Source organism: Poeciliopsis prolifica, unplaced genomic scaffold (genome assembly GCF_027474105.1).
Source record: "Poeciliopsis prolifica strain line A6 unplaced genomic scaffold, Auburn_PproV2 SCAFFOLD029, whole genome shotgun sequence".
Classification (NCBI taxonomy): Eukaryota; Metazoa; Chordata; class Actinopteri; order Cyprinodontiformes; family Poeciliidae; genus Poeciliopsis; species Poeciliopsis prolifica.
In genome coordinates, this window is record NW_026562404.1 from 4977312 (window position 1) to 5000898 (window position 23587).

The 23587-nt window shown below is 39.4% G+C and overlaps 2 protein-coding genes across 5 annotated transcripts; one reads left to right on the forward strand and one right to left on the reverse strand.

The window, feature by feature from the left end:
• Positions 1–1172: 1172 nt before the first annotated feature.
• zgc:153867 (uncharacterized protein LOC337226 homolog) lies at positions 1173–10013 on the reverse strand. Of its 4 annotated transcripts, none has more exons than XM_055049734.1 (7): positions 9813–10013; positions 6556–6583; positions 4219–4362; positions 3610–3783; positions 3418–3495; positions 2670–2704; positions 1173–1654 (listed from the first exon to the last, which is right to left on the reverse strand). In XM_055049734.1, the coding sequence occupies exons 1-6, from the start codon at positions 9996–9998 to the stop codon at positions 2676–2678; spliced, it is 639 nt and encodes a 212-aa protein (XP_054905709.1). In that variant the 5' UTR covers positions 9999–10013; the 3' UTR covers positions 1173–1654; positions 2670–2675. The 4 variants fall into 4 exon arrangements, with proteins under 4 accessions (XP_054905709.1, XP_054905711.1, XP_054905710.1 ...); XM_055049736.1 differs by lacking the exons at positions 6556–6583; positions 9813–10013 and adding exons at positions 6820–6847; positions 7200–7313; XM_055049735.1 differs by lacking the exon at positions 2670–2704 and having other exon boundaries at positions 9813–10004.
• An 8591-nt stretch (positions 10014–18604) lies between these two features.
• On the forward strand, positions 18605–21734 carry neurod4 (neuronal differentiation 4). Its single transcript, XM_055049363.1, has 2 exons — positions 18605–18757; positions 19974–21734. Exon 2 carries the CDS (start codon positions 19980–19982, stop codon positions 21054–21056), a length of 1077 nt encoding a protein of 358 aa, XP_054905338.1. The 5' UTR covers positions 18605–18757; positions 19974–19979; the 3' UTR covers positions 21057–21734.
• Positions 21735–23587: the final 1853 nt, after the last annotated feature.

The window sequence follows — 23587 nt, forward strand, 5'->3', positions numbered from 1 at the left end:
GAACCCACGTCATCCTCTTAAAATCAGGCACAATGCACAAATATCCTCTCCATCATAAAGGAATTGTATAAAAAAAAAAATTCTAATTAGAGTAGAGATGGTGTCATTCCTGAAGTGAAGGATTTGGAGAATCTGTTGCTTCTGAGGAGGGGGGAAAAAAAAAAAAAACGAAGAAGGATGAAGGCACACCAAGCCTGGGCCCAGCCCACGGCTTTCTCTCCTGGCAGATTCCAGTTGAAAGTTAATTGGACGGGGAGAGGTCTGAGACGGGCTGCGCCGAGGCCCATTAGTGATTCCCCTGTCGAATGCAGAGCCACGAGGATCACAGACTCACAAATAGGAGGATTAAAATAATCAATAGCCTTGACTTCTATCGACCACACACACACACACACACGCACAGTAATTAGTAGAGAACCTATTTAGCGGTGGACTATGACACCTCCCGAACCTTAAGCACCGCACAACCTCACACAATCTCCACTGTTTGACGCCAGTGGTGCCTAATGAGGGGAAATATTTGTGACTGCTTGAGAGGAAAATGCAGGAAAAGGTCATGAAGCCACTGAACAGCCTTTTACTGCTTATGTTAGCGCTTTTGTATCTAAGAAAATAAAATTATATATTTAAAAAAATCCTGTAACATAGCTTTGCGTATGATGTAGCACTTATTGGAAATAATAGACTAGAAATGGGGAGCCAACAACAGCTACACACAGTATTATATTCAGCTCAACACAGACCTGATGAAAACTGTATATAAATAAAGTAGTATATTATGGTTTCTGCTTTAACACTGAGACTAAATCAAAGTAACAACACTGCCCTCTTGTGTGACATGAGAAAATTGCAAAAACCAGCATTTCTGTCCCAGATATTTTACACACAACCGCTTCACATGCTCTCTCCCGCCACTTAACTACATTCACCTTGCTAGGACTGACTTAGATCCTCCTCAACCTGCAGAATTACATGAGCTCAAATACACAGCAAGTGAGAATTCATACAATATGTAATATTAAATATTCAGAACTTTTTCTGACAAATAAGTATATTACACATCTGTTAAGGTGAAATATCGACCATTTGGCCACGTGGCCATAGTGTATTTAATTATATTCAGCCAGCCTGAACATAGAGAAATAAATAAAACCCACTTAGACACAAAAGCATTTCAGGAAAACACATTTATTTAAATGCAGCAACAAATTTTGGGCCAAATTTATGACATGGGGAATGCTTTGAACTGTTTCCAACTACATCTTTTGATACTTTTATGAATAATCATTTCAGCCAAAGCAAGTCATAAAAATATGTTTATATGATATATATTATTGACTTGCCCAATTTTAGTTACATCGTTACAGCTTACGGTGCATTTCGAAATGTTACAAACTATGCAAGCACAAATAATCCTCAATGAATACAAAGTTTATACATGTGAATAGATCTAAAAATGGTGCTTTATGGTTTTTTTCTAGGGAATGTAAAGGCACTTCTTAAATTAAAACTGTAAAATAAACTCATGTAAAAGGTAGGGGTGAGCTGGCAAAGCTAAAAGGAAAATATATAGGAATGTGATTCTGCAGAAATGAAAAAAAAAAAAAAAAAAAAACTGACGCTCCTTATCCGTTCATTACCATCCGGACGAGTTCTGAAATGAAGAGAGAGAAAAAGAAAAAAAAAAGAGTTAGTTTTCTCATTAAAAACCTGGAGATCTGCTCCAATCACAGCATGCAGGACCAAGAGCTGCTGCTCTTGAAGATGCTGCATTTGGAGGCAGATCTCCTACGTTCACCTCATCTAGAGCCAGGAAAAGGGGGTCAATTGAAGATGACAGAAAGGGAAAAAGGTGAGGTAATTATTTCTATCTCCTATTCAGCCAAAACTATTGGTCCTCTAAGATCCACAGAAAGTTGGTTAGAGAAGCCGTCCTCGCTGTTTGCCTTCCTCTAGCTGAGAAGCAGAGAAAACGGGGAGAAGGTCAGGGGAGCTACAGTCCAGTCAGAGCAGCCAGCTACAAATTCAGTTTCCATCAGTAAATAAGAGAGAACAGTCAGCATAAGAGCAACTCCATTACACTCTCTGGTTAGTAAAAAAAAAAAAAAAGACTGGTCCACTCTCTTGAATCTGGTGGCTATGATATACATAATGTAATGCAAATGTAAGAGGACAGCAGCTAGATAGATCTAACACCTTGAAAACTAATAAATGAGGAAACAAAACCCCTAAACACCAACTTTAAAAAGCCCCATTAACATGCAAATGAAATTAGCAGCGCTGTCTAATAACACCACACTCAAAAGTGACCACCAGGCTTTCCCTGAATGAGACCAGTCTCTTCCCATTCTGTCCACCATATCGCCATACAACCTGTGGAGGAGCCATAGACACATGCAGAAGAGCATGCTGCAGCCAGGGGCCAAGGCAGAAGGCTGCAGGAGCAAAACAGAGCGGCAGGAGGCTATATGCTTTAAAGCCTCACGTCTGCAGGGGGAGAGAGACCACCAGGCTTTCTCGCGCAGCCTACTAGTGATGTCTACCTTTCAATAGGCAATTATTTGTTAGCCAATACGAACTATGTAACGAGAAAAACACACTAGTGTCTAGGAACTAAAGAGCGAGAAAGCCTGGAGGTGCCATCCCCCGGGTTTGGACAATGCCCGTACCGGCCCTCAGCCTGACATGATGTGACGAACAAATGCTGTGGAGGAAGAACATTTAACAGATTGTCAGCAATTGACTTCTGATCACAGCTTGATTAAGAGCTTGATTAAAACGGACAAAGACACAACCAAATGATATGAACCGTCCAGAAATGGCATGTTAAATATCGCTTGTCGTTTACTACAACAAAAATGTTTACATTTCTTGTGATCCACTTTTTAATTTTTTTTTTTGTTCAGAAAGACTTGAGGCAAATTCAGACTTCACACAATAAAATATTCAGACAGTGCTTCCATCTCTGTGGTCATTTATATAGTGCTAGAGTAAAAATGAGGCTCAATCTATCTCTAACTACAGTTTTTTCTTGGCAGGATTATCAAATAAACAAACAATCTTGACTAATTTCAAATAACATTAACCACAAAAGTCAAAAAGTTAAATGAACTGTAGATTGTAATCCAAGAAATGTGTGATTTGCTGATGCAAAAGCGCTTTCTGAACATTTGGTTTTTATCACTTCGATCATGTTAAAACTCAGGGTTTCTCTGTGGATCAGAGGAAATGTAGACTTTACGACTAAACATGTTTCTACATAATTAACTTAGCATTAAAAACTGATATTTACTAGAAAACAGTGCTGTGCATTAAGAACATTTCCATATTATAAAAAGCTGGAATAAATGAAGTGGCTTTACTTTAGACTTATTGGAAGCAGAAGTTACTTTTAACATGAGTCTGTTTTCTCCTCACCTTCATAATTGATGCATCCATTTGCATCTTCATGTCCAGCCAGCAGTGTCTCCACTTCCTCTTCTGACATTTTCTCACCTGATGAACCAAAACGATGCACATTTTAATGTGACAAATAATAATTTATGTTTTACTTTTATCATCTTTTGGTTTGTAAAGTGATGTGCAATTAGAGATAAAAATGTCACATACCTAACGTAGTGAGCACATGACGTAGTTCTGCTCCCATTACTGTGCCGTTGCCCTCCTTGTCAAAAACACGGAGTCCTTCCACAAAATCCTCCATGGAGCCCTGATCTTTGTTTTTGGCGATGGCCTGGAACATGGGCAGGAACTGCTCAAAGTCAAGCATCTTGGTGTTCATCTCTGCAAAATGAGAAAAAGCCTAGAAATGAGACACATCAGACTGAAGGCATTAAAAGCCTGACATTACAGGAAATTAATTTTTTCTCAGCCAAGACTTGAGATTGAATCTGCACAATATTTGGAGCGATCTGAACGTATGGGTAATGCTTTACTGTTAAATGGATCAGCAGAGAAGTTAATATTAACATAATAGCTGCTTATAAAGAGAAAGGTATTATTTGGTCACAGGTGCTGCGATATGTTATGTTGCCGTTTTCTCTCAGTGAGGACAGATACATCAATCATCTCAAAATTGAACATTCTGCACAACAAAACTTTGATTCTAATGCGAGCTTTTAAAAACTCTTCTCCTTACATCACTGACAAAGCTGATACAACCCACAAAAAAGGGGTTTATGTCCCTTTAAGCCTTCAGGTTTGTGACTTTTCTCTCACCCTCAGATTTGGGGTTGCCCAGCACTTTAAGCACCTCCGCGTTTACAGGGTTCTGTCCCAAGGCCCGCATCACATCGCCACACTGGCTGTAGCTGATCTTCCCATCTCCTGTCCTGTCGAACAGCAGGAACGCCTCCTTAAACTCTGCAGCACACACAGACATGAAGCCAGTTAGCCAAAGAGCTGAATATTACAAATTAGCTGTTGCATATAGAGAGAAGTGACGCACAGACAGGATGTGGACAACAAAGATTACAACACTGGCTGAGAATAAGACGCCGCCCAAGCAGACTTTAAAAATGTCAGATTATTTCAAATAAGAACACATCCATTTCAAGGGGATTTTTCCTGAAGTGTACAGATTTTGGAAAAAAAAATAAGTGTGATTAAAATGTCTACCTATAGTTAAATGTATTACTACAATGAAAGCAACATCCTGTTCTCTGAGCTCAGCTTGGTGACGAGAGAAACTGCCTTGGTGGTTCCTCAATTCACCAAAATATCTACATTAGTAATTTGGTCATAAGCACTCAATATTTCAACTTCAATAACAGGGAGCTGCCTAATATCTATTTTTTACATTAATACACCACGTGTATTGTGACTTTCTCCATCTTTTGAATATGCATGTGTCAATAGAACAAATTGACCAAACATGCATGTCAACAGTCACCTGAAGGCTCAGATTTTTCCAAACAGTTAACCAACGCTTTGCTTTACAGAAGTATTTAAACTTCCTTATATTTTTAACGATTTGCTATGTTAGAACTACACACTTCAACACAAAGCAGTACACGGTTATGAAGTGGGAGGAAAAAGAAATGGGTTTTTAAAATGTGTACAGAAAGAGTATGTTCTGCATTTGAACTCAGCCCCCTTTTTTATGTAGAACTAAGTTTTGTTGCAGCTACATTATTTTTTTTGTCTTTTTTTTAAGATTCTTTTTTACTAGCTTTCTAATAAGTACATCACCAAGCAAATAATATGCACAGACATAATTGTAAGACCATTTATTTTGCTAAATAACTCAGTCTTCATAAGACTGGGTTCAGTGCATCTGAGCAGCAATTTTCAAGTTTTTCACTGATTCTCGTTTGGATTCAAATCTAGACTTTGGACCATTTTAAAAACAAATGCGCTTTGGTCAAAAAACGTATTCAATTCAAAGAGCCCCTTTTGTCACTGGAACAACAAAATAAAATTTCTCCAGGGCTGCAAAGGAAAATTGATTTTATAAATCAGAGTAAAATATTTTTTTAATTATTATTTTTGAAAGCTAGAGAGATTACTTATTAAAAATAATCATCTAGCATTTACAAAGGAAAAATAAAGCACCTTTTCTTTTTAGAATGACACCAGCTGAATGAGATTAAGATATTCACTTAAAAATGTATAACATAGTTGGAGGTTCAAACATTGTTTTGAAAAGTCTTTGCCATTGGTGCCATTCTGTAGTTGACATTCTGTGAGGATTTTGCTTGAAAACAGAAAACCACCGCTCCAACCACATTTCATGCTTCTTTTATAATTAAAAAAAAAAAAATGGTTTTGTCAGAGCCACAACATCACAAAATACTAAATGCAATCTAAAAAGAAAGTATATAGAATATCAATATACTGAAACTATTTCATTTAGGTTTAATACAAGTTTGGGAGCACTGCCCTAATCTGCAGTTTTAGTACAGATTAAATGATAACATAGGCCGTTCAGACCCAGACATCAGGGAGACACATGGTCAGATTACACAATATCCGTGCAGAAGGCTGTTCCTACTGTTCTGCAGCAAAGTATTCACCAAAGAACCCTCTGGGACTGTTATGGAGTTTTTTTTTTTTTCCTGTTCTGAGGAATGTCTCTCTTCCCTCTGGCCTGTTAGCACAATTCCCAGCACCATATTTGGTGTGAGAGGAGTGGAGAAAAGTAGGTGGAGAGTGAGAGTGGCTATGGCCTATTATGTCAAGGGAAGATTAAACAAACTAGTGTTGGGACAAGACCCGTCCACTGCTTTTCTCCCACACCAAACATGGACACACACACTGGAGATGAGCAACTCGGATCATTTCAGACAAAACGAGGTTAATGGCAGTCTGAAAAAACAAAACCAATGGGAGGAGGTGCGAGCTTAAAAATGTCTGGCTTTGCAAACAAAACATCTGATTACAAAAACAGTACAACACACGTCAAGCCTGGTAAGGATTATCACAAAGTTCATTGTTATGAAGCTCGACAACAATGCAGGATACGTTTGGCTCAAAAGACTGACATGCAGATCACACCCTAAATACTCTGAACGGCCTCTGCGCTTTGAGCAAGGCGGAGGTTCTTCCCTCACTTACCATGAATCTGGTCCAGGTTAAATTCAATCTGGAAAGGACAAGCAGTTGCAAGTGGGGAAGGGGGAGGAAAAGTGATGAAATAGTTCGCAAACAGAGAAAGAAAACCCTAAACCCAGGATTACTGCAACGAGCGGGTATAGAGCAGATAAACAATAACGATAAAGAGATAAGGGTCAGGAATGAAGGAGCGCCAAACAAGTAGGAGGAAAATTGAGACGTTCCCACAGACAGACGCTCACATGCGTAAATAAAAGCAACACTTACCGAGGATTTGATCTTCCGAGAAGTCAGACTGTTCGGGAAGAAATTAGGCGAGAGGAAATGGTTTTAAGGCGCTCTGGCTACTAAACATATTTAACAGGTATTGCGATAGACTCAAAAAGGTAAACCCTCCAACTAGAAAGCATTCAGAAAATATAGCGCAGGCAACTGAGTAATAAAATGAGGTAATCGTATAAGTGATCATTTGAAGCTAAAGCTAGCTCAACAAAAAGTTGTACTTCCGCTTGGGACAGGCTAACCAGTTCACATCTTTAAACTCATGTTAACCGCGCTGCGAAACTAACATCTCCTTTATTAAACGCTGATATTTAGGTGCAAGACTATTGCAGCCAATAAGTCCAACGAAATGGACAAAAACCCACCATTTCTTTGCTGGCTGAGGTGTGTCCGAGGCGACGGAAACCCAAAGAATGTGACGGCTCGATTACAGGCGCACGGAGGGAGAAAAGCCTCCGCTGCGTCACGACGCAGAGTAGGGACGAGGTGACGTCACCGCACAACTGCAGCACTCCTTATATAGAAACAAAAAGCTGGACACGAATCACAAAGGACCGATGCTGGATCTCAAATGTATTTCCGTTTTGAGCGCCCATAAAATATAGATTTCCATTTTCTGTTGAGATATGTTGTGCTAAATGTATTTTTAGATAATGAAACATTTGCTTCTCATATTTCAATCCCTGCTACTGAAAACTTAGTCTGCGAATTTCTATCACTGCTCGATAATAAATAAAGAAGCAAATGTAAAAACAATAAAAAAAAAAATTTAAATTAAATTCCATAACAACAATAATTATTTTTTAAAAAATAATTATTTATTTTCTGTAGTCTCTTATTACTTATTTTATTTTTTATTTTTTTTTAAAACAATATTGGAAAACGTGGCAATTGCTTATTAGCCTTGTGCTGTCATGATGTTGTGTGTCCCAATTTCTTTGCATATTTTATTCAACGCTGTTGAAAATCTTAAAACAGTACTAAAAACTTTTAACTGGAGTCGCAGCTCAATCGTAACTGAACTGAAAGTTGAGCTTCAAAGTGCAAGAAGACAAAACAAGTGAATAAATGTTTGAAAACTAAACTGGATATACGCATACAGTGTTAATCAGGTAATCCGAAGTTTAAGAATATTTGTTAAACAAACTTCAAAACAGAATTGTAAATTGTAAGAAAGAGATGAAGGGAAATTTGTTTAGATATGATGATTGGTTTATGATAAACATGTCTCTGCATGGTGCTGGCTTTATGCAAGGCACCCCACCTCCAACTCAACCACATTACCAATTTCAAGAACAGTCTCTGTGCATGGCCTATACACAATCAAGAGTAATCTTTGAATTCTAAATGCACAAACCATCCAAAAACATAGCAATAAAGGAAAGTTGACTTGAAAAACACATCTTTTCAAGGCAGTTTATTGTTATTCTTCTTATTTTTATTTTCTTGTTTTTCCTCTGGTGAGGAGTTTGACCACAACTAAGAACCAGAGTGACTTTGATTGGGCTATTAGCATTGAGAATATGTGGACATGCATTAATAATGTACCTGAGGTCAGTGAGATCACAGACTGAGGATGCATGTCTGAAGAGCCTGCCAATTCAGTCCACTTTCCAGTCATCTGTGATCCCACTGTGGACATGCATGGCTTACATACTGTCATGTGCGAAATGAGGCATTCACTTCACAAAGCCATGCAGTGCAATGTAACACAAAGTTCCTGAGGGGGGCAGCAAAGCTATACTGTTAGGCAAATTCAGACACATTACCAAAACTCAATGTGAGGCATTATTAGTTTGTGATAAACATTTATGCTGGCATTTTACATGGAAATGTTGATTTGAACTTGATTACCAAGTGCTTGTATTTGTTGTGAGTGATTTTCTTTGTCTTTTGTGAGCTGAGATTTTACCTTACCTCACAAAATGTTTATTTTCATTGAAGCTAAACAGCTTAATGTCGGCCTCACCTGACTATTAAATCTTTCTTCCAAAGACATTTGGCTTGGCCACAAGGGCAACTGTAAATATCAACTGGACTTTGGTTCAGGTGGTGATTCTTTCTTGGCCCACAACTTCTTAGTCCATGTTGATGTTACAATTCATCTGGACAGTATTCACAGCACTTCACTTTTTCCACTTGTTGCTTTATTCCAAACTGCATTAAGTTAAGGCAATTTGGAATTCTATGCATTTTTTTGCTGAGTCTTTTGCAAATTTAAAAACCAAGAAACACTCATTCTCTTAACTATGGCCTTTGCTTAATATAAGGTTTATTCACCATAAAAATGATGTTGCAAGCTTAGGATCTTATCTTTAGACAGTTTGGCCCATTCTTCTTTGCAGTACTTCTCAAGCTCAATCAGTTTGGATGTCACTTTCAGATCTCTCCACAGATGTCTATACGGATTCAAGTCTGGATTCTGGGTTGGCCACTCCAAGATAAATCTTTACTGCAAACACATTTTGTACAACGAATAATATCAGTTCCATTTTTACAGAACCAACTCTGGGTGTCCATTACTATTTTAATTGTTAAATTACTTAAAAGTGCTTTTTAAAAAATTTCTGCTAGTCTTTTGCTTCATGGCTTTAGAAAGTAGGCCACTGAATCTCTTTAAAAAGAAAATAGCTCACACTGTAGCAGGGAACTTGCTCTCCTTCCCCAAGGAGGCTGACTGACTGACAGCCAGCATTCAGTGCCCCATTTTGTTTCTCAACTTAGATTATCTATGAATCAAAATTAAATGTGGTCAGAATATGGCATATCCGCTCTAACAGAGAGCAGTCTAGCAAATGATTGCATACATGTTCATTTTAAATTCTTTGGTGTTATTGTAGGTTATTCTTCTTTACTACCTCAAAAATTTTTATCTGATGCCGTGATTGAAATGAGGTCTGAGAAGATAGGAACAAATTCTCACACTTAATAAATGCCCCACACAGAGTTTGTCGTCTAAACATTCAGGAATCACTCACCTCCATAGTGCTGGGGTCGAATGGTGAATCAGAAGGACGCAGCATCCTTGGCTTCTGCTCTGAAATCGGTTTTGGAGCTGCAGGTGTTGCTGGCAAACAGGGGAAAGGCGGACCAAGTCGTACTTCAGCCACTGGTGAAGGAGACTTCTTAATGGAGGGTTCTCTTTTAGGAGCCATTCCTGACATCTGAGACAACCTGAACTTAGTGAAAATTTGCAGTAAAATCTGCTGGTGTGGCTGCTGCAAAAAGGAATGCAGAGCTGTGAAGTAAAGTGTGCCAGCTGGGTGAATCCCATGGAGCAGAGGAGGAGGGGAGCAGTGGTGTGATGCTGATGATGCTCAGGGACGAAAGTAGGTGAATGATGAAGAGGTGGATGCATGGAACAACATGAGTACAAACGAGAGGCAAAATGTAAGAGGAGTGGGATGAAAGCAAGTATGGAATATGAAAAAGGTGACATATATTTAGAAATAAGCTTGACTGTGCTGACTCTAAGAACATGCTTTTATTTGGGATGTAAACTGGGGTTTTACTCACAGGGGAGCAGAGGGTGTGTTAGGAAGGGTGAATATTATTCACCCTTTTTAATGACAGTGCTGCTAATGCAAGCGCAATATGCACAAGGTCAAAACTTGAGAAGTTAACAATACACAATCACATAAAAACGCACATAGTTTTTGAATTAATTCCTATTAAATATGCCTTATCAGAAATATAAATTAGAATGTATTTATTTAATCCATTCTAATAGAAAATTTGAAGCAGTTGCACAAGTAAAATCCGAGCAAAGTAACACGATGAGAAAATGGAGCGACCGCTAGATGTCGCTAAAACGTAACCTGATGGTTACGTTTAGAAGCAACTTTGCTTCTAAACATAGGAAATAGTACCATCTATCTATCTATCTATCTATCTATCTATCTATCTATCTATCTATCTATCTATCTATCTATCTATCTATCTATCTATCTATCTATCTATCTATCTATCTATCTATCTATCTATCTATCTATCTATCTATCTATCTATCTATCTATCTATCTATCTATCTATCTATCTATCTATCTATCTATCTATCTATCTATCTATCTATCTATCTATCTATCTGTGCAAATTAGAAAACAGATTTACAACTTTTGGCGTCACTCCTTGGGATTATCCAATAATCGCTAATGCTCCCTCTTCCTCAGACTCTGGGCACAATTCATCGCGCGCTCAATGGGCCTTGAAATCACCGTTTCGGCGTCTCGTGCATCAAAACAATGGCGACGTAAGACCCTCGCTGTGAGCCCAACGGCGCTTCTGTGGCTTTAATGGAGCTCCAAACAAACTGAAAACAGCGTGTAATAAAATGGTTATAGGCTATTACACCGTACGAACGTGTATGCATTTATGCATACGTATATATTTGTCAGATTTTTGATTTGTTGACGCTGATGTATGCTCCCGTATGGTGTCTCCCCAGCTGATTGCTGATGAGTCTGCCGAGCAGACAGCTCACTGTCACACGGTTTAAGAAGATTAGCGCGGCCTCGTGTTTTCTTCATCATCTCCAACAATAATCCACCCCATAGTATCTGCTTCAGGGAAGATTATTGCCATTGTGATGATATACAATAGCTGGAAAAATACAAATATCATCTTCTTGCATTTTTCCAGATGTTTGTAAATTGATGTGTAAAACGTGTCTTCCAAATAATCAGACCTTTAATTGTGCACATTACAAATTGTCTTGGGGTTTGAGGTAACTGCTCTGTGCAGGTATTTTTTTCAGTCAGATCAAGAAGCTCAAGAACTTTACCAAGTACGCGTTCAATATTTTTGATTTTTGACAACATTATAAAATAGCCAAAGATTCACACCAGGAAAAGAAATAACTTGTTTATTCAAAAATGAATAAATGAACTTCTGAAAACCATACTATAGACAACACATATTCTTTCCAGCTCCATTTTAAAGTAAATCCTTGTCATTATTATTATTCCTTTGATTACTAAAACCCAAGTTTCTAGTCATACAGCAGTACCTCTATTAGATAAGAATTTAACAACTCTGCTTATCTTAGGAAAAAGAATCACTTTTGATCATGAATAAGAATGTGCTTCTTCATCAGAGCAAAACATAATAATGTTTAGTTGTCAGTGCTTTTGGAAACCAAACATTTAATGTTTGTCCAAACAATCAGACATTTAATTATACATAAAAAAGGGAAGGTTGGTAAATTTTCTCTGTTGTCTTCCCCCAGATAAGGATTGTGAAAGCCGATTAAATTACTATAACTTAAAGGAAATGCTTTGACAGATTCTCCAAGGTGCCCCAACTGACTAATGAAATTATTGCACTGTTCCCTCTTAATGTCATTCAAAGTCCCTCCCTGCATCAGCAAATCTCCACACCACCTGATTTATTTTTAATGATATTACACCCTAAGTCGACTGTGTCATGGTAATAATCAGGGTGCTGCAGCTGCCTCTAGATCACATTAGCCAGCCTTAATATTGACAGTGCTGGGCCCAAGACACAAAGAGGTTACAGGGAGAGAGAGCTTAAAGAAGGCTAGCCATGGGTTTTCTGCGGGAGGCAGAGGAGATGGAGGCCAGTGATCCTCCTGTTCACTATGCCCTGGAGGACCGACACCATCATTATGCAGCTTTTCTTATAGTTCTGGGTGCTTTAAATTCATCAGTGCCAGAAGTAGACCCCATCTTTCCTCAAGACATCAAAGACAAACTGATGGTAATGTTGCACCCAACATTTCTTTCTCTGGGTGCTGTGACTGGCCAAGACAGCTGCACCCTGAGTTGATTCCTCCTGTGAAGAGACATTTGGATGAGGCTCAGAGGCAACAGCTCTGCAGGGATAACTTTGCAGCAGGATTACAGAGAAACTCATTCTCTGGAAATACAGTTGCTTTTACGAACAGCGTCATTGTTTTATTAATGTTTTCTAATAAGGTTGATCTGTTGATTTTTATATACAATATATATTTACAATATTTTTTTTAATGCTCCAGAATAAACACACTTTTCTGTTATTTTCAATCAGAATAAGGCTTCATCCGTTAACTAAATTTATTTTTTAGGCTTGTCTCTTTGGTCTATTTGCATAATGGTCACACTGGGATTCAGATGAGGCCACTTGTGGGATGCTCGCACCTGATCACAGATACACTGTGGCTCATTGCCAGTCACAGCTTTACTGTTGATTCTTCTCAGTGAGGACAACCTCTTCTATTTGTCCTCTTCGGATTGTTCAGAATCACCGAGAAGTTGCAGAGCTGTAAAATATTATCCTCCCAACCCAAATTGTGGTTTACGCTGAAGGAGGTGGAGGGAGGCAGCAGGAGGGGGGTTGTGTGTGGGGGCCCTCAGATTAGCGTCGTTGATTAGTGGTTGGGTGTAATCCTTTCAGGCCTTCTCTTTCCAAAACACCCCAGGGATATCCCCGTCTCCCTGAGGACCAGTAGCGTGGCAGATGGATCCTCCTCCCTCCCCTTTCTTCGGCCCCCTCCAGCAGCACACCAAAAAACAGTGTTCATGTCCTGGGACGGAGGTTGTAAAGTATCCTGAATATGAAACCAGAGGCACCTTTGTTTAATGGCTCTCTCCCCACTTAGTGCGAATCGCCCCCGGGCCTGTTTCCCATTCTACGTTCACATTTCTGCTTGACTGGAATGTTTTCCATACCCTTAGCTAGAGCAGAGAAGATTAAGCGAGAAACAATCTGCTCGTATTGCCGAGATGAAATGCTGCAAGATCTTATCAAAATTCACTGTGGGGTCCATTAGAATTATGCTGTTGACATAATAGTTTAATGGACATGATAGACTGTATATAGAAGACGATGGTCTTGAATCAGTCCGGACCTTAATACTCTCTCTGATCTGATATCAGATGCAGATAACAGACCACTTGTCTGTTGGAGAAACGTATGTAAATCTTAAATAAACAAATTCTTTATTAAAATGACCTGAATACATTGGGAAGACCAGTTCCACTTCTGTTCAGAAAAAAGTGTTGAGAACTTTGATTTATACTAAAACCTTTATGTTTCTGTAAAGCATATTTAAATATGCTCTAGATTACTGGTTCTCAACATTAAATACCACCCCAAGTTGTTTTTTTTTTTTTTTTGAGAACCACGACCTAAAAAGGCATTTAAAAAAAAAACTAAGAAGAAATGTTCATTTTTATTGAGGGACTTATTCAACAAAAGAAATATTCACCTCCAATGTCACATCTTAAATGAAGCTCACTGATTGTGAACTTAATTTCCACACACAAGTGAAAATGTCCGTGTTTGAAGTTAGATAATGTTCAAGAAAGGTCTGTAGCAGCTGAAATTCAACATAGAAAAGTCAGAGATTTTTCCAGGTTCAGGTTTTTACAAGAAATCTTGATTTGAAACCTGGCTAAACTGAATAAATCCAACTTGGATCCACAAGTTGATGGAACAAAGCATAACTTTCCACTAGCATTTTTTTCCTGTTTAAAAGTCTGATCAGGCTTGCTTTACCTTGTCAACATTTACAACCGTAACACCCTCTGAGGGAAGCACAAAAGCCATCAGTGGTACTTATTCCACTTTTTCAGAACACTTGCTCTAGACTAGGGCTGTGTGGTATTAGGAAAACCTGCTATCGCAATATTATGAAAAAAATATTATGATGATGCCAAACATTTTCCCCACAGTCAATTTCTTTTCCATGATCCCAATGCCCCCACTAGTTACCCAGGATCTTGATTACTAAGATGTATTTCAGGTGGAGGCTGATAATTGCACACTTTCTCCTGCATTGTTAGTAAAACTCTTTTGTTCAGAAGAAAGTCTGCAGTCAAGAGCTTGAATTCCTGATCCATTATGGTTCAGCAACAAGCCGTGCAGTCTGGTTGTGGAACCTGACAGAGTTACTGTCATGTTGCACAGCATGACATGTTCAAGCCCTTTGATATTTTTTAAGTGTATGCTGGGCACTTGACTTAAATAAAAGAGAAACTTCAAGTGGTCAGGAGCATTATTGACAATCATACTTTCAATCCTATATTTTTCCAAATTCAAAGTCCTTTGTGATTGCGATATTGTACGTGCTGATATTGTAAAGTTGACTACAATTCAATTTATTGTGCAGCTGTGCTCTGGATTACATGTGCTAAATGCAAAGATTTTTAAGTCTTTAAAAGTTTTATTTCAACATAAAAGTTAATGAATCAAAGTCTGCTGTGTGCAAACACTAATTATCCTTAGGTCTGGCAGTCTTTCTTTAATCTTCCTACCAAAAGACCATTTAGGGAAAGTTAGAGCATAACTTGAAAACAGAGTGTGCACATGATGTCACAAGAAAAACATCTGGTTCACAAGTGGAAAATTATTTATTGGACAATGATACAAGTTTATCTCCGCAGCCTTAACACCCATGTGCCACATAACCCCTCCCATGTCTTAGCACGCCAACTCCTCACACAAATCCAGGCTCCTTTTATGATCGCTGCGAGGGGCTCAGCTTTCAGGAGCAGGCCAAAGAGCATGTGTGTAGACCAGGGCTTTAATTCCTATTGTATTGGTGTTGTCTTGATGTGTGCGAGTGTGTCTGCGCTTTGGCAGGGGAGGCAGAGGGAGATGGAGATGAAGAATAAGAAGGCAGAAACAAGGACCCATCTGTCAGTATATAGTGCACGAATCCCTCCCAATCCACTCACAGTCCCTGGGGACACGAGTGTGACACAACTCACTTGTGGCAGTTTTTTCTTTGTCGAGGAAAAGGGTTATCCCAAAAAGGAGCAACAATAACGGTCTTGTTTTGGACACCTTAAAAGAAAATGTCAAACAATAAAATGAAATGGATTATGATGTACGTTTTCTTTTTTTTCGTTTAGCAAGAAATGTAATAAGTTGCTGTGCATGAGAAACACATTCAATGGAATCAAAGAAGCTCATGAAAAGTGTGTCCAGATCACACGTTCACAGTGACCTCTTCCACAGGGTTAGCTATCCGTGTTATACTCTAAAAGAGAGAAGGCCGATTTCCCTTCCTCACAGTCATTTGGGAGACCAATGGGGATTGTGGGGAGACTGGCAGGCTCCAATTCCCCATTCAGGCTGCAGGTGTGTGGAGGCCATTCTCACCCTCATGGGACGCAAGCCGATTGTTGGTTACGTGTTTGGAGGTAAGAGTGCATGTACCTGGGGAGCTCCGGGCACATCTTATTAGTCACACATACACGCACACAAACAGGCTCCTCTCTCTCCATCCACATGCCTTCGTGACCAGTCAGTGCACTGACCAGGAGCTATTGGGACCGCTGGGTGGATGAATGCCGCCTCAGCATCTTTAGTCTGAACAGAGTGACGCTTGCGCATCTAAGCAACAGATAGGCCCGCCCACCGGCGCTTCCTCCGTTCGGCCATCTGTTAGAAGGAGCCCAATAAATCGTTTGGATGAGACGCTGCTGTAGGTCGAGTCAATGCTGTCGATCAAGCGAAGGTCCACGTCTTTATTCCCATCCATGGAAACGTGCGCGACGCTTAAAAACAAGACGTGTATCCTCCGCTCCTGATAGTTCAGTCACGAGCGCAGCTGTGCGCAGGAGCGCGCACAATGGGATCAATGTGGGGGCACGTGCGGCTCGCGAGACCCGGGCTGTCAGCGGCCAATGACAAAGGACTCCCACTGCGCCGCGGCCCGCCACGCACGAGACTGGCGGGCTTGCATTATCTCTGGCACTTATAGTTCAAACTGTGGAAAAGTTTTTTTTTCTTGTTGTTGCTTTTTTGGAATGTCTGTCTCTGGATAATATGAAAACATTTAAACAGAAATATATAACAGAGTAAAAGAATATAACAATTTAAAACAGTAATTGAAAACATTGTAAGTAGTTAAATGACACATATGCTCGAATTAAAAGAAATAAGTGTTGTGGATTCATGACAACAGCCAGCATGTGCATAAAGCCCCCATATGGGTTTTCTTGATGTTCCTGAGAGAGGCTTGGCTCACAATTTGCTTTTTCTGTAGAAACCTTCATTAATGGCAACCCATATCAACAAAATCAAGTTGGCACTCTACGCAGGTTTTTTCTTAGAAACATTTTTGAAATTGCACAACATAACTGGCACGGGTATGGGTCAGAGTTGCCCAATGTGAAACTTATAGGAAATTTATATGGTGGTATTATGCAACCAGCGAACGATCCCATCTGGAGCCCATTTTCCTTCTCGTATAGGTGCCATATGTGAATTCTGGCAGGGATCTGGGTCAGTTTGCCACTTCTCCAATTTGTAAACCATTTTGTACCTATGAGGTAAACCATATGCCCATGTTCTTAAATCATTGCCAATAAGGTTAGTATTCATTGCATTTAAGTGTTGTCATAAAATATTCAAACACAGTCACAAAATGAACAGCTTTTGCATCTAATTTAATTTAATTGTAGAGTAATATCAGATATTTTTGCCAAGAAATTTTTGTTTTTTGTCCCTTTTTGAGTTAGCTTACTTGGTGGATGGTTTTCGACAATCTCAATCACGCTCATCATTGGCCTAATGACAAAAGATGCTATTTGTAATGAAAAGAATAAACAACAATTTTGATGAGAAAAAAAAATTGGTGGCAGATGGCTATCATCAAAATGACTAGTTGGTAGTCAAAATGAACACAGTTGGTCAAAATGTGCAGCATTTTAACTGGTCAACACCATTAAATTTTAATTCCGAGGCTTCTTTGTTAAGAATAAGAAGTCTTGATCGTAATTGCAACCAATTTAAGATTTGGCCCAACAAAGCATAATCGCGGAAGGTTTGCTTTTGTCACTTTAAGAGCTATGCGTATTCAGAGATGCCTAAATGAAGTACCTGCAACTCCATCACTGAATGAATCGATTAAATAATTAGATTGTCTTCGAGGGCAGAATATGACGCCAAAATGGAAGAGCACAAGCGGATGGACCAGTGAAAGACGCACACACCTGCTTATCACGCACCAAGCTGTCATAATCATTTAAATACGCGCGCAAGGAGGAGCGTCTCTTAACACTGAGTTTAACTAAGTGGAAAATTCCTAATCCAACCGACTAATGACGAGATGTGTCGTCGGGTGGGGTGACGCAGTCGCATAGGTAATAATTATTTCACTCTGGATTTTAGAAAACATAAGTATTGCCTTTATTGCAAAGGTTTTCTGTCATTCTTTAACAAAATTATTAAAGAAACAAGAAAGTCACAGAGAATGTCAATAAAAATAAACTACACATTTGCACATAAGTTGAGATACAGTAGCAGTTGGGGCAGGCAACAGATCAGATTTATTGATTTATGTAATTACGTTTGCCCCAGCAAGCGCAATTATAGTGACGTTCAATTATAGTGACGTTCTTCTTCTTTTTGTTAAAAAGAAGAAGAAAAAAGTTGTTTTGATACAATCAAAAATGTATAGGAAAAAGTAAAGAGGAAATTAATACACTCGCCAAATTATGCTTGTGTTTGAAATAAAAACTAATCTGAACACACTTACTTTCGATCCGAACTTAAATACAAATACTTCTCCTTCCGTCACCCTCTCAATGTTTCTGGACCCCTTGACTTGTAAATGAGGGGCTAGAAGTGCCCCCGGGAACGCGCCCCAACTCGTTCTCCAAGAGGGGGAGGGGGATGGGGGGTGACCCTCCCAGTCACGAGAGCGCCACGCGCTTTTGGATAAGTTTGTTGGTGGGTGGGGCGGAAGAGGGCGGGGCTTACCGGGCTAAAGCCAACGCGCATCAGCCTGATCATGTCATTTGGAGATGAAAGTTCCGAGTGCATTTATGGCTGTTTGACGTCGGGACAGTGGCGGGTGACAGTGGAGGAGAAGAAAAATAATAATAAAAAAAAAAAAAATCCGCAGCTACTCTGGAGTTATTGCCTGAATTTCTCAAAGTGCTCTACTCATTTGCGCGGAGCCGTCTCCAGACAGGTGAGTTGCATTTTAATTTTTTTTTTTTTTTTTTTTTTTTTGTTGAAGTTCAGATTATAATGAAGAAGAAAAAAGAGGGCAAATTTGTCATACAAGACACCTCAGCTGATTTTACAGTTTCAGTTAGAGAAAACATTTTTACACATGAAATATTTAAATTGTCATGTTAAAGCCTAACAATAAACTGCAAAGTTAAACACACTTTGGTTTATTCCTAATATGCCCGTTCACCGCACATGTTAAGTCCTTTTTACGAGACAACAGATTTAAATCTTGTGCAGAAGTAAACACAGTCATCATTTAGATTATATAATCTAACATCCCATCCCGACATAGTTGTGTACTTGACACAAATTGCGGAGTAATCTGCCCCACTTTTGCGCATCAGTGTGCAATAATTAGGGCAGTTTTCAGCTAAAACAAAAGCAACATTTTGTGTCCTTAATCCTCCTCCAAATTAACAGCAAATCAGCAATAATCATGCGATTAATTTTGAGAAAGGGCAGTTTTGGTGTATAGCTACATTAATTGTCCCCGAAATATTACACTTATCAAAGAATAGTCAAGGAGGGGAGGGTTCTAGATACTGTTATTATTGTTACAAAGACCAAATGCCTTAATATTTTGTTGATTTGTGTGTTCCCTATTTAATCTTTCAGCTCTTTGTGCTGAGTAAATCCCGACATGTCCCAGATTGACAGCATCTCTGAAGCGAGTGGGACAGCGAGAATGAACAAAAATCTGATAAATAAGTAATCTAATCCTAAACATCTGAAAATGTTCTGTTTTATGAACATGTATATGGCATTTTAGTTGTGATAGAGTTTCGTTTGAAACACACAAAATGACAGAAACAGCAGTTGCTTAATGAGCAGAGTGAGCTTTCCACACAGTGGTGCTGAAAACAGAACTTCAGTCTGCAGGGCGACACCAGAACATTTTGAAAAGCGGTTAACAGATGAGGAGCCATTAGTGAACTTAAAGTGACACAAAAACTCCGATGTAAAATAATTTCAGAAGTTACTTTATGATAAATCATAGTACAGAGCAACAAAAGAAGCCTTATTCTATTCAGTTTAATTTGATAAAAAAATCTGAAGCATTTTCTTTATTGTGTATTGAAAAGTTTCCAGTCCATATATGCAACATATTGTTAGAGTACAGTTTGCACATTTATAGATGAGCAAGTAACAAGTTCTTGCCTGTTCTTCTTCAGATCATCATGATGACCAAACACTTTGGCAAAGGTGGGGATGTGAGTGAGCTGGTGAGCTCCCTCAGCTGGCTTGAGGAGGATGGCAGCTCCCGGGATGGAGATGAAAGCCCAGAGATGAGGAGCCACCACCTTAGTCTGACTCTGGGAGGTCGCATTCGAACCTGCGGAGAATTTGGCAGTGAGGACATGGAGGACGAGGAAGAAGAGGAAGATGATGACGAGGAGGAGGTTGAACCAAATGGAGATGACAGCCCCAAAAGGAGAGGCCCCAAGAAGAAGAAGATGACCAAAGCGAGACAGGAGAGGTTCCGTGCCAGAAGGATCAAAGCCAATGCCAGGGAGCGATCTCGGATGCACGGGCTGAACAATGCTTTGGATAACCTGCGCAGAGTGATGCCATGTTATTCCAAAACTCAGAAGCTGTCAAAGATCGAGACCCTACGGCTGGCACGCAATTACATCTGGGCTCTTTCTGAGGTGCTGGAGAATGGTCAGTCCACAGAGAGTCACGGGTTTGTGGAGATGCTGTGCAAAGGACTGTCTCAGCCCACCAGTAACCTTGTGGCTGGCTGCCTGCAGCTTGGACCCACCCCTGTGATTCTCAGCAAGCTTGAGGACAAGTGTGGAGGTCAGGGAGTTAGCGACTCTGTGGGTGGGCATCCACTCAGCTACCCATCCCCAGGACTTCCCAGCCCACCCTATGGATCTCTGGAAGCATCCCACCTCCTTCACATGAAGGGATTCAAAACACCTGCGTTCGACAACCCCTCCCCTAACGAGTGTAGCAGCGGCACGCCTCCGTACGACGGACCCCTAACTCCCCCCCTCAGCATCAGCAGTAACTTTGCCCTGAAGCAGGAGCCTTCTCCACAGGAATCAGAGAGGAACTACACACCCCACCCTGGTCAACATGCCCACTACCTCTCAGCCCACCACTTCCCCACTTCCACAGCTGGCAGCCTACCAGGCGGGGCTCAGTCTCACCCGATCTTTCAACCTTCTCGTTACGAGTTGCCCCTGGATGTGGCCTTTGAGTCTTTCACTCCCTCTCACCTGATCACTGCGCAGATGGGCACCATCTAAGATGTGATGAAACCAGTAAGTGACTGGTCAGAAACTGTCTACAGAAGTAAATCTGCCACTGTACTAGTTTTTGGACTGACTGTGTAGAAAAAAAAAAGGTTTATGCTGAATCCACTGGGTTCAGAGAGACTTTTCACCTCAACTGAGTCTACCTGATGCAAACATGCGACCATGTTTATCCTTTTATTTATTGCTTTATTGTTTGATCTTGAATTGGTGTTTGAACTCTTAATTATTTCCGAACATTTGCCCCGCGGTTACGAAAGAGTCAAACTAACCAAAACCAACATATCTTTGCTCATGCAGAAGTAAAATACAATTTGCTGATGTTTGAACTCAAGAGCTCTGAGAATAAATTGATCCAAAAGTCACCCAGCCTAAATCGTGCACAAAGGTATTGATTTTTAAGAAAGCAACTATTTATATATGTATTTAATATTTATTTTGATAATGTCTTGTCCTCTTTTTTTAAATATTCTTCTCTGCACAGTTTATGTATCTCCGTCTCCTTGGTTTGTTGCCATCCATTGGTAGCTGTACTTAGCTATTTATTTTGAGGTCTTTCAGATGACTTGTTCATATTTGTGTTGCCATTTTTGTCACATGTACTGTCAATATTTTGCTGTTTCGCACTTACTGAAATAAATATTCTTATATTATATGCTATTTCCATAGTAACACTGTGTGACAAGCCTTTTTTTTAATATTTTTGAGTACCATATTTTTCTTTATATTTTTGGCAAAGGCATCGCTTCATGTTACTGTGGATTTTCTCTCGTAACAGACAGCTTTGTTCTTTTCCCATTGAATTTGTCAAAGAAGTAAGAAATTTGTTTTCTTTCATATTTTGCTATTTGAAGGTATGTGAAAAATACATTTGCGGCTCCAAGTCTTCTGATAAATGGAGAAAGGCATCCGATGTAAAACAGAAGCCAAATCAAATATGAACTACATACCAGATCGGTCAAGTCCCAGGTTAAAAAAAAGAACATCTCTTGTGCTGTCCTGTGGGAGTTGGACTAATGTCACTTGAGATAAAGTCAAACAGATCAGACTGAGATTGTTTCAACATTTTCAGAGGTGAAGCCATGTTTATTGGCAGTAGGATGAGAGCAAGACCAGAAAAGACCATTTATGAGAAGTGGGGAAAGAGGAAATGAAGCTGGTTGGTGTGAAGGTGGAGGACCCAGAGGATGAAACTAAATTGAGACAATTTGGCTGAACACAAAAGCTAATAAAAGAGATGCAAGTAGACATTTCTTGCAAAAGTATTCTACACCACGTGACTTTATTGAGTTTATCGCATTACAACCACAACCTTCAAGTTAGTTGATAAGAATCTTAATTGATAGACCAAATAAGGTCATGAATAAATAAAACAGAAAATGATAAATGGTTTTAATTGGTTTTTATAAATAAAACCAATCTTTATGATAAATCTTGTTTGCATCCAAACACCATTTTGGTGTTTGGATGCAAACACCAAATTTTGCAGTCTCTTATTGACTGCAATAACTTGGATATTGGAAGTTATTGGGAAGTTATTCTTATTTTTTTTATCTTAACACTTTCTTTCACATGTTTACTTTGTTCTCCAGATTGCTGGTTTTGAATGACAAACAGGACTTATTTTAGGTTTCTTTTGACAACTTTCTCAAATTCCATTTCAACCATATCTTGATGCGTTTGCAGGAGGGCCATGCTTTGTATTTTGTGAAATGTTAAAAGGTTGGAATATTGGTTTTATAACTGCCATTTTCTTTGTTGCACTGGGTTTTGTTTAGGGTTACTAGAGGAAAGTAAGATAAATTAATATGCGCATGTTTTAGACTTTTATTTATGCAGAATTTTTGAAAACGAGGGGGCCCTTGTCTTCCACGTGTAAATTATTTGATGATTCAAACAGCATACAATCTTCAGAAAACACATTTGACTTTATGCTTGCAACTTCAAAAATGCAGAAAAGTTGGAGTTACAAATGCTTTTGAAAGGGAAGTAATCCAGTGCAATTACTGATTTATCTTCTTTTGGATTTAGTTTTTAACAACTAGATATGCAGGTTTCTTACTAGCGGAGGAGAAGCTGCTGACTTGTGTCCTCAAACCATCTGGTCTGTAATAAGAACAAGAAATAGTTACAGAAATGAAATCTGATTCTATTTGATTCGCATCATTTAGTATTTGCTAAACCAATAATAAAAGGGAATTGTTGCAGAATATGTGCATCTGTGTGCCAATCTGTGTATGATGTCACCCAGTGACTTGGCTTCAGGCTTTCTCTCAGGTCAGATGGGAGGCTGTTGTTGTGGGGCATGGGAAAAACAGCTTTGGGGAACAGGTGAACGTGTCACAAGGGGGTTTTCTGAGCTCCTCTTGTTCATTTTTCTCTCACATGTGCTCCATTTTCCCATCAGGTTCATGCCAAAACACCGTGGGGCGAGAGATTATGTAAAAAAAAATATATATAAAAATAAGCGATATGGGTTTGCCAGAGTATGGAAAAACAAGAAGGCATGGAAAATGATTATGAAT